We start from the raw sequence: 12,662 nt of genomic DNA on the forward strand, positions 1-12,662 counted from the left end.
AAGGAGGAGCAGATTATGAAGTCCTGGTTGATAAACAGTTATGGCATCGCCATGCTGACCAGCTGAAGAAGAGGATGTGCCCGTGCCAGACAAAGCAAGGAATTCCATGGAATTTCCATAAAAATTTCATGGCAAAATTTCCATGGAAGCATAATATTTTTACCATGGTTACCCTAAAATCAGGGGAGAAATTTTCTATGGTAATCAGGGTTATTATTTCTGTGCAAGTATGGTACATTTCAACGGAATTATTTCTTGCTTCCATGGATCCATGGAAATAACGGTGGTGCTAAAACTAGGGGCAGTATAGCTGTTCATATGGATCAGACATTTGTTCACACGCTGGAACTCTATTTGGCACAAGAAATGGTGATTGGAAATCTCTGTATTGCACAATTAACATCTCAACATACTCTTCTAGCTATAATACGCATTCATGCAATGTCATTGGTTGCCTTGTACTCTCAAATACTTCATTTTGTCTCCCAGGATTTGGTTGCTCTTTCCACTGGAAATGTCATGGTACTTCTTGATAATGACTAGGCACACAAACCAAGATCAGCTTCTGGCATTTAGCCACATTGCACAATATAGCAACACAAACTTATTACATTGTATTTTTACTTTTTGTGACTCGATTATTGAATGCTACCATGAGCATGCGGTATACAGTGCACAGGTAGTCTCTATCAACTGACTTGCTATTGTAATTAATTAAGGCGTAGTGTACTTGTACGTGTGCGTTAATAATCTTGCTGAGACTAGACTTTCTTGTTGCTTGCATATAATGACTTTAAAACAAATTATATTATTATGAGAGCATGGAACTTATAGTCATTAAGCGATGATACTATTATATGGAGTGTTGCTTCAATTGTACGTACACATGTTGACTATTCTAGCTGCATGAATTCCAGACTGAAAACTTACAAGCAATTTAGTTCGCTATAAAGGGTGTACGTGCCATGCATGGAGTATATATTATTCAAAAAGTAGCTTTTTTTGTAAACTGTGCTCATAATGCATGTCTATATAAGTACTCACTGTGTAATTTTTCAAGCTTCTTTGGTGGCAGGCAAGACTTTGCTTGTTTATCTTTGTGGGTTTTCAGACCACGTACACTGCTGCTAATTAATTCGTCTTTTGTAAAGACAATTGCAGCTAACTCTCTCACAGCGACGGAAGCGGATGATGCAGCTCTGCATTTTCTTTTCAACAAAGACTAGAACGACATCAATCATGAAATCTCTGAATTTCTGTTAACAATGACGAAAAACCACAAACCATGTCTATATTGTTGCCATCTTCATTCTCCTAAAACAATTAACACATTATTTAACTTAATTGTAATAAATTAAAGACAGGATGAAGTTTAATTGAGAAGACTTACGTTGTCACTCCCTAATTCTTCATTTCTAGTTCTTCTATTAATGATCTAAAAGAATAAAAGCGTTGATTTAGTAATTGAAAAAATGTTTTGTGACGTAATTAATTGTTTATCTAGAGTTTATCATGCAACACGTACAACAAATTGCACGCAGGGTGTTCTCTTAATTAAAGCAGTGAGCAGCAATTGAATCTTACCTTTTTCAAGTTATCTACCATCTTTCTCACAGTGTCTTCCAGCCGTTGTACTCGTTCTCGTAAATTTAATTGTTCAGAGGGTTGATCTTGCTGTCAAAACAACAGTAAATAATTAGCTTATGGCCTCAATCAAGTTAATCTAATTATAACATGACTATGCCATATTAATTAGTAAAAGGCAATCTTGCATGTCTAGCTAAACCAACTGACAAATTTAGTTTCCTAATGATATTGTACACGAGAGTATACGCCTATACCTGAGCGCAGTCATGCGTGATGCTTTCAATATTGATCTCTTCTGAATCTTTGTCAGGCTCGCTGCAGTTACGTAGAAATATATCAAAAACACAATCAATCGCGAACATTTCTTAAGTCAAGACTTCAGCTAACCAATGCTGTTCCAAGTCTGCAGCTGCAGGTGAATCCGGGTCCATTCTTTCTGACACCATTAGTCCACATTGATACCGAGCAGTTGAACGTGCTCGGTTAGATCTGGCCAGCTGCAAAGAAATTTTAATTAAAGATATAACACCAGACTGCTACTTATTTAGCCCGTCAATTCAACCAACCGGACAGGATACGGCAGCATGCAGAAGAAGACCTAAGATAATGACTTACTTTCTTAGCGGGTGGGGGATCGTCATCATCAACTGACGTAGAGCTGGAGAAGACGTCGACCTCTGTAAACAACCGCTTTTTCGGTCGTCTTTTTTCGTTTCCCTGCTCCATTTCCAGATTCTTCACGAGCACGTCGACCTCGTGTGCAAGAGGGCCTCGCCTATCTATTGACATTGTACACAAAATCGACTTCAGGCTCGTACAGTTGATGGGCACAAATAATTGATACCTGAAACTTTCAGAATTTTTGCTGGATACACAGAGCCTCCCCAGCGAACCATAGTCGTTTCACCAACTTCTGCCCTTCTGTCGACCAGGTCACTAGATTCCACGACAGAGTACTGCCGTTCTTCGGGCCAGAATACTAGAGCAATTTTTTTTCGGGGGGATGGCCATTTCTTTCACCGAGCTTGACTAATATTGTCGGCAACTTGCCTAGTCTTACACTCAGTCAAAATACCGGTACTAGTTGATCCCACGTTGAAACAAGCGCGCCATCATGAGTACATAATTCAATGAGTACGTTGTCCAACGTATTGGTACTCGACTACGTCAAACTTGATGGGGATTCTTGTTGGACATGTTTGCGCTGTTTCAAGACCTATATTAGTAAATATAATGTACAAAGACATCTGGCACTGAGTCACGTCAAATCTTCAAGACCGACGACTAGTTACGGTATATCTAGTAGATCTAGAGATGGGCAGCACATACTCGGATCTTTGTGGAATGCATTCGTTTGCCTTTGTAGTCAATTCTTCTACCTGTCCCGTCGCTCCCAAGCGTACGCAATGTATGGACAAGTGTGCAGGACAATTGCGATCTAACATGCCGGTAATGTTTGTCAGTATAGTGTTGAAGCCTATTCTAAGCATACAACAGACAGGCAGCCGAGACGTGTAGGTGGTACGACATGCAGATACTATAGCAGTCTATAAAGAAGTTTAAACTTGCTTTGTTGTTGTTGTTATTGTTGTTGTTGCTGTTGTTGTCGTCAAAGGTTCAATTTAGAAACGCTGAAGTTATTAAATAAATTTACATTATTTGTAAAATTTAAATATTTATACTTAATTAATTAGACAAAAATTTGATTAAAGCTTATGGAAGAGGTACAGTCAATGGACAGCACGTATTGTGAAGATGTAGAAATGAGGTTAGCTTGTTTGTTAATTAAGGTGGAAAGTACAGTCTTCCTTATATATAATATTTGGTAGCTCGTTTGAAACAGACTGTGAAATATCTTATCAATCTTCTGAAGAACTAGATAATTCGTCTACAGACTCAGAAATTGACATTGATAGTTTCTCTTCCGACATGGACAAGCCTTTGTACGACGGCCGTCCTATTAATAAGTCAGAGCACTTCACTGCCGTACTTGCTTTCATCACGCACCATAGCTGCAATCAGCGAATGACAACAGATCTCTTACACTTAATCAGACTACACTGCCCTACAGAAAACTCTTGTGAAAAAACCTGAGATGGTCTTTCATCTAAGAGTCAGAAGCTGCTTGATCTTCGAACTGATCACACCTTGCACGACGTTTGTAGTGAGTGTGGAATTTTGTTTCCTGAAGACTGTTCCATCGTTTCTTGCCCAACAGCACATTGTACAGGGTAGAAAATTATTCTGGTCATCAATATTTATGTATCTATAGAGTCAGTCTGAATGTTGTTGGAACAGACTTAGGTACAAAGGCACGCTTGAAGATCAGATGTTTCGAAGAAGACATTCATTCATTGCAACCACATCGTTGGAAGATGAGATTCGCCTTGTTTTGGAAAGTAAACCTAATTAAGTGATCATAATAGAACTTGACTTTTTAAGACTTGTTATCTTTGTGATCTATATATAGAACCGGGTGTTTGGGACCTCATGCTTGATTACAAACGAGAGCAGTCTTCCAGCTCTACGATCAATGACATATGTCATGGAATGTGTTACAAGGAAACACAAAACTCTCTCACAGGCTCTGCAGTGACTCTACTTTTTAATACCGATGGTGTACTACTGTACAAGTCCTCATCAACCAACGTCTGGCCTATTTTTGCCGTAATCAATGAGTTGCCACCATCCATACGGTAATGTACTAGGCGTTTATCAGACAAACTACTAGTAATTACTCTTTTCGTTCTAAAGATTTCAACGCAAAAATTGCATTTAGTGTGGGCTGTGGCAAGGGCAAGGCAAACCGCCTATGACATCGCTCGTAATGCTGTTTGTAGAAGGTATGAACAATCTAAGCCGCAAAGGTTAGAGAACAGTATACCTATGATCGAGCTAGGACACGCTGAGAAATGTTTCTAATTAATTAATCATTATACACTGTATTTAGGCTTTGACTGCAAGCCTTTCGGAAATGCTCATCATGTTCATTGCACAGCTAAATGCATTGCTTGTGTCGCAGACTTACCTGCAAAAGCTGACGTTTTATGCATGTCTCATCACTCTGGCAATTACAGCTATCTACTCTGCGAACAAAAAGGTGTGCATGTTTCGAGACGACGCGGGCACGTCCATGTCTTTCCCTTCTCGGAAGAAGCTCCAGCAAGAACGAAAGAGTCCTTTAAACGAAATGCACGAGAAGCAGTGCGATTGCAACAACAGGTATGCATGCATAGTTAGTCCTCTAGCTATTCCATGCAGTTATTTTCTTTCATGTAATTTTACGAGTACATATTAGACTGCAGGAGTAAAGACCGCTTCACCGCTGCTTCTTTTGTGCCATTTTGACCCAGTGAGAGGCACTGTCATCGACTACATGCACGGTATTCTGTTAGGAGTCACAAAAACGCTGTTGCACCGTTGGATTGATAACGAGCACAAAGGAGAACGATTTTATATTGGAAATAAGGTGGCAAGTGTTCTATTTGTTTTTGCTCATGTCTCGATTGGCATAAATTTAGAAAGTTATCTTTCGTTTCTAGAGAGAGCTGATAGACCAATGCCTTTGTAACATTAAGCCTCCCGACTATGTGAAGAGAATGCCTCGAGGTCTACAGTGGTTAGGACGCTGGAAAGGTCTGCATATATACATAGATACAAAGTGGCTAGACATGCGTTGAAGTATAAATCTTCGTCTTGCAGCGTCAGAGTTCAGATCTTGGCTTTTGTTTTACGGTATTCCCTGTCTTTGGGGAATTTTGCCCAGTTGCTACTTGAATCACTTTGCCTTGTTGACGGAGGGAATTTTTATCTTTCTTAGTGCAAAATTATCTGAAGACGCTATTAAGAGAGCAGAAACCGTCTTACAGGCCTTTGTGAGCAACTAGAGCCATTATATGGTATTTCAACAAATTTTTACTCAATTTGTCTTTAATAATTAAATGTTTTTTTTATAATTTTAAAGGTGTTAACATCTGGGGTTTAAATTTTCATAATCTTAGACACCTTTCACAACAGGTGAGAAATTGGGGGCCTCTTTGGACTCATTCTTGCTTCTCGTTTGAAGACATGAATGGATGTATCAAAAAGTTGGCCCATGGCACGGGCAATGTCATCTGCCAGGTATAATGTGAAAGAATGATTGCAATTGTTTGTTCTGTTTTATTTGAAAAGATGATTTTATTATTGAAACAGATTGCACGGATGTTGTCCTATGCAAGAGCAAGTGAAATGAGTTTCAGTCCAAAAACATCTACCTCCGGCAAATCTGCCACCAGAAGTTTACCATTCTCTTCAGAGTACTCAACGTGAGAACTTAAATTAACTTAACTTAGGCTTCGTGGTTTTGATCTACAAGCTTGCGTACGATATTTCAATCAGGTCTAGAACGCTCGGACCTGTTACAGAAATTGACAAAGAAGACACAGTGCTAGCTTTAGCTAGAGAGTTAGGCGTTTTATGGGAAAATCTACGTGAGTGTTCTAGGATTCAACGCCGGAATACCGTCTTCTTTGCTAGAACTTACCAAGCTTTCCAGCGAAGGGACCCGACCGTTGTTTCTCTTGAAACAAATATGTGCGCCATAGTGCAGAGGTGGCTTGTTGATGTCAGCAAAAACAAGCTGTACGCAGTTGTGGAGATGCTGACAATTGTGAAGAGAGAGCTTCCCCAAGAAGACAGATATCCGATGCTGTTAGCTGTCTGCAAAAATAGCGAAGCCAGTCAGAGGTGACACAATATGTGTTTTACGTTCGTGCATGCATGTGTTCAAGTGTACATTATCAGCATGCATGTGTACGTGATTAAATGAGAATGTCTGTAATGAGACTACCAATTATGTAAGACTTACTTGTTTCGTTTTCTCTATGCCTAGAATTGTCAGTCTAGAAGACGTTCACGACAAAATCGTCTTTATCAAGACAAGCAGACATTGCCCCCACAACTTCGTAGTAGGGAGACCAAACTCCTACGAAACTTTTTGAATATATTACAGGGATCGAGTCAGGGGAGCGATGGCCAAATTACACGAAACGACAGGGAGTCACACGGAATCACAAATAATTATAACGAGTTTGTTAATATGACTTGGATGCATGTTACAATAATAATGGGAATCACGCAGACTACTCTACATGTGCGAGAGATTACGCTGATGATATTGTTTGTTTGTGTTTTATAGTAATATATGATGTCGGAAGATGATAATGATGATGATAATGATAATCATGATGATGCCATAAAGTAGGATATGAGTAAAATTCTTTAAATTTGTGTATCATATAATTATTACATATTGCTATGGAAGAGCATACAATATGTGGCTTGAGCAAAACTATCATGATTTCTATCTTGCCACGAAAGCATAGAAAGTAAGGTTGGCATCATACCCTGTTTACCATAAATTTTACCTTGCCATGAAAGCATGGAATCTAGGGTGACCATGAATGCCCAGTTCTTACCATGCCTTGAAAGCACGGTAATCATGGTTTACCTTGCTTTTCCTTGCAATTCCCATGTTCTCAAAGCACGGTAAACATGGTGTAACCTTGAATTCCCTGCTATTTCCTTACTACACCTGGCACGGGTCAACGAAGGGAAAGATGCAAGTAGTTCTTGAACCTGCAGCCCCATCTGAATCAGCATTTTCAGAGACTGCTCCAGTAGAGGCTTTACTGGATAAAACAGTATCACCATCAGAATCTGTCTCAGGTTTTGCCACATCTGGAAACTCGACCTCCTCTACTGAAGCTCCTAGTTCAGACATCACTCATGAAGAAACACTACCACAGAATACACCAGTTTCACCAAGAAGAAATCCGCCGAAAGAACGTAGACCTCTACAACGTTTGGATTTGTAAGAATTAGCGGGAGGGCGTGTAGTAGTACGTCTACGTACTACTGGTTGTTAGTAAAGGGGCGTAGCCTATAGCTATTTAGCATTTGATTGTTTTGATTACTTGACACTTGAGCGTCCGTTGTTGTGTGTTCATATACTAAGCTGAATAGAGTATCTAAAGGAACTCACTGTCTAAAGGACCCAGAAACATAACATTCTGTAGCAACGGTCTCTCCAACTGCAGTGGATCAATTAACTCCTCCAATCAGTTCCAGCTTGGCTAAATAGCGAGGTTTTGCATCAGATAGCAGATTGTCGGAGTACTTTGATAGTTTCCTGCTGGCAGGAAGTGTAGTAGAGGCGAGGGTGGTCAAAATTTGCTTATACACCCACACAAGTATCACATGGACACTAAAATGGCCGACACTAACGTGCGTTAGAAAAATGTGACGTCGATGAAAACGCTCTATACACTTTGACTTGCCCGTTAGTACAGTACACTGTAGGCTACTAAAATTTACATTATAAAATTATGATTGTGGCGCGTCCTAAGCTTTTTTACGCAGTAACGTTAAATAACGGAGAAAACCACAATTTTGACAAGACTTCTATCAAAAACAAACGTTACGATGAATTTTTAGTTACTAATCTTTTCGAGTGAGTAATAAAATAATAATCTAATCATCGCTGATCGTGTCAAGTGCTTACATCAACAAATGGCGGGCTTCCGAGGTCTACATAATTTAATACGGGAACTCATGTAAACTGACCGTTTCGACGAACGCTAGATGCCATACAGAGACAAGGACGGCCGCCTCTGTGGCTATTTGGATCAAGAAATTGACAATACACGATGGTCTAGCAGATTCTTCATACTAGACGGACCTCTTTTGAGGATTTATCGGAAGGAGCCGCAAGTGAGGATTGCAACAGTCCTGCAGCGTAGCACGCATGAGGAATCCTGCAAATTGAACATAATAGTCGTGGGTCGTGTTTTGGTAGTCTATCCTTTGCGTGCTTGTAGTCTCATATTGTAGGAGGTGTGTTTGGTAGTATAGTGTGGTTGTTGTGAGGGTGTGTCTTGTCTGTTGGTGTAGAATTTGATACAAGAAAAGGAATTTCTCTCCGAACTCAATACCAAATATGTTACTAAGGTGGATGGGTGACATGATGTTCGTAGTCGAGTTGTGCTGATTTGTTTTGCTATTGCAGATTGCTGTTTGTAAAGTTCGACCGAAGAAACAGTATTGTTTTGGTAGAAATGCTCATTCTCTTGTTTTAATTAACTACAATGAACGTGCACAAAATTTTATGATATAGAAAACGAAAGGGAACTGGTGGGATTATAATGGGAATAGGAGAAAAACCATTGTTTCGGATACCTGGAATGCATAATTGCACAAGACAATCATAATCTTAGTAAGAGGGTGTATGTAACATAACAAGCTCTAGCTAGCAATTTTATGACATCACAGAGGGCTCAAAGAAGATCCGACTTTCTGATCAGATTTTAGCACTCCTGTCAGTGTGTATGTACTTTTGTACAGGATTGTTGTACACACACACACACACACACACACACACACACACAAACACAAGTATATGACATGTTTGTATTGGTTTGTGTTTGTTAACTGCTTTTAGTGAGTTTGACCACACCTGGTAATCAGTGTAAAGCTTTACTACAATTTGGTTAGATAGATACGCAGTGAGGGGTTTTTGGTGTTACTTTGTCTAAAATGAAGTTCAGACCTGATTTGTTTGTGGCTCACGATTCTAATCAAATCTGTTTATGTTCTATGTTGTGAATTTGTGCCCATTGTTGTGTGCATGTAACTTTTTGTTAGTTGTTGTTGTATTACGACTGTATGTTGTATTACGATTGATTAGAAATAGGCACACCACAACAGACGAACTACTTTGAATGTGAAAGTCACACTGAAATGGACGAGTGGATTGAAGCTCTCAAACAGGCTACAGTGAGTTAATTTAGCTAGTACGCTAGAGTAGCTAGACTACATCATTTTGACACAACAAGAACAATTGATAACTTTATTGTATGGACTCACTGTATAACAGGAACATTGGGTTTTGTTGAAATTACCGATAGTTTTATGTTAGTGGACTGAGACATTTAATGGTGGTAACAGTTCTTGTACAGTATAATTAAGGTTTGAAGAGCTGTTAAGGCTACTGTACAATTTAAATCACATATATCTAAATAATGGAGTGGCCTCTATGGCGGTCAGATATATTGCACTTACATGCTAAAATGCTATACACTAGCAATAAATGCCCATTGATCGATTGTATCTAAAGTTAGATTGAAACTACAGATACATACATAATTTGTAGTTTTATAGTGAATATAAACATAAAATGACAGAAATACAGATTGACATGGGACTAGATCATCTATATAATGATGCGGCGATACAACCAACTGTTAAGGAAGTTATGCCAGCTGTCAGGAAGTTGTGTCATTCTATAAACATCCGTCAGGGAAGTTGCATCATTGCATAAACACTTGGAAATAGAGTTCTAGGGTCAGTTGACACCCTCACGAAAGTTGTGTCATTCTCTATTCAATATGCATATGCTGCAACAACACAATATATACAGTTGTATAATGTGCAGAGCAACCGTGGAATTTTCCACACGTCTCAACTACTAGTAGTTGGTATAAATATACCTAGACACTTCAACAATTTAGTTACCTGATGATTCATAGATGATCTTAGTTTAAAGAGCTGTAGAAATGGCTATCTACTTGACAGAATTTTAGTAGTGACTTGGCTTGGTGCTGGCCATCAAGTTTTGTTAGTGTAATTTTTTGGACAGCAACGCGGTATTTGATGCATTTGGTTATGTTGCTGATTATGTCAACCTCAGGTTCCTAAAAGATCTGGCAGTACAAAGATTGGAGCAAGTGCTACAGCATCAAATAGCGGCACAGAGACAAAACCTGCTGACGTGAAAAAGGCAGATGTCAACTATCAGACAAAAGTCGTCGGTGGTGTAGTAGTTCGGACACCAATACGAACAGTTAGTCATCACCTGCACAGTTATGTAGGATGGTGTGGTAATTGTGATTTACGCTTCAGTCGTGTGAAGACTCAGATGAAACGTTGACCACTAAGCCAGATATCGGCTTATTAAAGAGACCAGACAGACTACGAATTATCAAAGCAGGTTACTGTGTAAAGCTGGGAGCGAAGGTGCAATCGATGAATGCATAGTTAGTTCTTCCCGTGCAACAGATTTTGTGTCAGGTGAAAAACTGGAAGCAACGGTACTTTATCCTCGATCCAGTTCATTTCTCATATTACAAGACACCAGAGGTAGTCGGTTGTGAAAAATGAACAGTAACATTGTAAATTAATTTACATTATATTTATGTTGTCGTAGGACAGAGAAGCAATTCGTAGTGTACCCGTTAATGACATTAAGGATGCCAAGCAGTTGATAGGGTAAATCTAAAGCAGCATTATGGCTCAATTGTTTTTATACATTGTTTTGTTGATGTACAGATTTCAGAATAAAGATAATTTGTTTGAAGTTGTAACTCCTGGAAGAACGTTTCTTATTCAAGTGATTTTCTCTTTGCATTAATTCGATCTGTTTGTTTGTAACGGGTGTTGATACCTTCAGGCAGAGAGCCAAGAAGAACTTCATGGTTGGTTGAAAGCATTGTCATCAACTATAACAGGACGACGAGGACAATTGTCATCATCGGTGAGAGAACTTGTTGTCCTTTTGTGCATGTCAGAATGCATATGGTGTTGACAATTCGTAAAATACTTTTGACCAGGCACCATACGTAATCGAGACAAGAATATAAAATGCTAAAATAAATGCTAAATATGAAGATTTAAATGTAGTTGTAGTATGAATGTAATTGAACAACTATGCTGTAGATGTTTAGTAGGAGTAATGCAGTTAAGCGAGTGTGTTTTAGTTAATTGTCATTTAATATTGGAGGCATTTTGCATGATGGCATGATATTGAACTTGCAGTGAATGTTAACGAGTAGAGTAACCCAGTCAACATTATTCAAATTCCACTTTATTAAATACATCAATCAATTGGGCAGCCCAGATCACAATATCGTCACTTGACTACCATGTGTGGGGAAAGAGCTGGCTGACCGACCACAGGTTGCAGTGTCAGTCACAAGTGAAAAAATTGAAATTGTTCTTTCTAATCTATTACCAACATTTATGTTCATTGTATGTGTATGTGACAACGACACTACAAGCGAGGTTAAAGTCTAAATGTGTCTCCGGTCAAATGCAACTACATGTTGATTGAGGCTAGAATCTGTGCTATACTCTAATGGAAATCATTGTAGAAATAGAGAAAATCCTTTTCTTGATGAAAGTTATGTAAGCAGCAAATGTACTTGTTTAGGTTTCCATGCTTTTATCTCAAAATCACTCTTTGGATGTTGAAACATAGCTGGTAGAGATATGTCAACAAACAAGGGGAATTGGCTCTAGTGTGTAAACAGAACTAAAGCACTACCAATTGCATGACCATTTGGACAAACCATCAACCCAATAGAGTGACACCAGTCTGTTGTCACACTCCAATTTATAAGGATCTAATGTAATTTTAAGTGATAACGTTTTACAAGTTGATAGCACGAATATGGCCATGTTAGATGTTTCATTGTGTGAATGTGCGTCAATCTGAAGTTTGACTTTGTGGATGTTTACAGGGCGTCTTGTAATAGCAGCCAATGGTCGCACAACCTGAAGTTGACTTGTTGTGACTTATTAGATGTACTTCTCTACTCTACTACTCATTACTTGCGTGCACTGAATTTTTCAATTACGATCTAAGGGCAGGGATGCTACTGTTAGCTGGTACTGTGTTGTAATTGCCAGCTTATAGGTGATGTATTTTACTTTCAGTACACATGAAACAGAACTAAACTTTTTTGATCATAATAAATGGTTGGTCTGGACTGTCTTTCCGTGCCTCAACTTTGTACAATTGAATGTGGAAATAATGTAGTTGTGCCCCTCCATGATGAGAGATTGGGGTCTCTACTCCCATGTGGGTGTTTGCCAACCCAGCAGGTAAACCCAGAAAGTACATGTTTCTGTGCAGTCGGTCCAGATGGTAATCAATGACAAGCCAGATTGATACAAACTGAAACTCTGAAACAGCACCACTGAATGGGTAAGTGGGTACTAACTAGGAAAGCACTGAAATCATCATTGTCAAATAGACG

The 12,662-nt window shown here is 39.0% G+C and overlaps 2 protein-coding genes and 2 long non-coding RNA genes across 5 annotated transcripts; 3 read left to right on the forward strand and 1 right to left on the reverse strand.

Annotated features, from left to right (window-relative positions):
* Positions 1-380: 380 nt before the first annotated feature.
* Positions 381-2,075, reverse strand: LOC134196558 (uncharacterized). 2 transcript variants are annotated; one of them, XM_062665723.1, is made up of 7 exons: positions 1,975-2,075; positions 1,842-1,902; positions 1,585-1,674; positions 1,391-1,435; positions 1,285-1,314; positions 1,045-1,222; positions 381-539 (listed from the first exon to the last, which is right to left on the reverse strand). In XM_062665723.1, exons 1-7 carry the CDS (start codon positions 2,031-2,033, stop codon positions 445-447), a joined length of 558 nt encoding a protein of 185 aa, XP_062521707.1. In that variant the 5' UTR covers positions 2,034-2,075; the 3' UTR covers positions 381-444. The 2 variants fall into 2 exon arrangements, with proteins under 2 accessions (XP_062521707.1, XP_062521716.1); XM_062665732.1 differs by having other exon boundaries at positions 395-539; positions 1,121-1,222.
* A 2,615-nt stretch (positions 2,076-4,690) lies between these two features.
* Positions 4,691-5,371, forward strand: LOC134194111 (uncharacterized). Its single transcript, XR_009972147.1, has 3 exons — positions 4,691-5,056; positions 5,130-5,223; positions 5,290-5,371. It is a non-coding gene; the product is annotated as an uncharacterized LOC134194111 (long non-coding RNA).
* Positions 5,372-5,560: 189 nt separating this feature from the next.
* LOC134194104 (uncharacterized) lies at positions 5,561-6,777 on the forward strand. The gene is made up of 3 exons (XR_009972146.1): positions 5,561-5,709; positions 5,782-6,315; positions 6,461-6,777. It is a non-coding gene; the product is annotated as an uncharacterized LOC134194104 (long non-coding RNA).
* Positions 6,778-8,186: 1,409 nt separating this feature from the next.
* LOC134192537 (pleckstrin homology domain-containing family A member 1-like) lies at positions 8,187-12,399 on the forward strand. The gene is made up of 11 exons (XM_062661279.1): positions 8,187-8,340; positions 8,521-8,577; positions 8,636-8,678; positions 9,314-9,402; positions 10,316-10,468; positions 10,528-10,641; positions 10,696-10,764; positions 10,832-10,893; positions 10,954-11,014; positions 11,075-11,158; positions 12,144-12,399. The coding sequence occupies exons 1-11, from the start codon at positions 8,212-8,214 to the stop codon at positions 12,153-12,155; spliced, it is 873 nt and encodes a 290-aa protein (XP_062517263.1). The 5' UTR covers positions 8,187-8,211; the 3' UTR covers positions 12,156-12,399.
* The last annotated feature ends 263 nt before the right edge of the window (positions 12,400-12,662 follow it).

Source organism: Corticium candelabrum, chromosome 1 (assembly GCF_963422355.1).
Source record: "Corticium candelabrum chromosome 1, ooCorCand1.1, whole genome shotgun sequence".
Lineage (NCBI taxonomy): Eukaryota > Metazoa > Porifera > Homoscleromorpha > Homosclerophorida > Plakinidae > Corticium > Corticium candelabrum.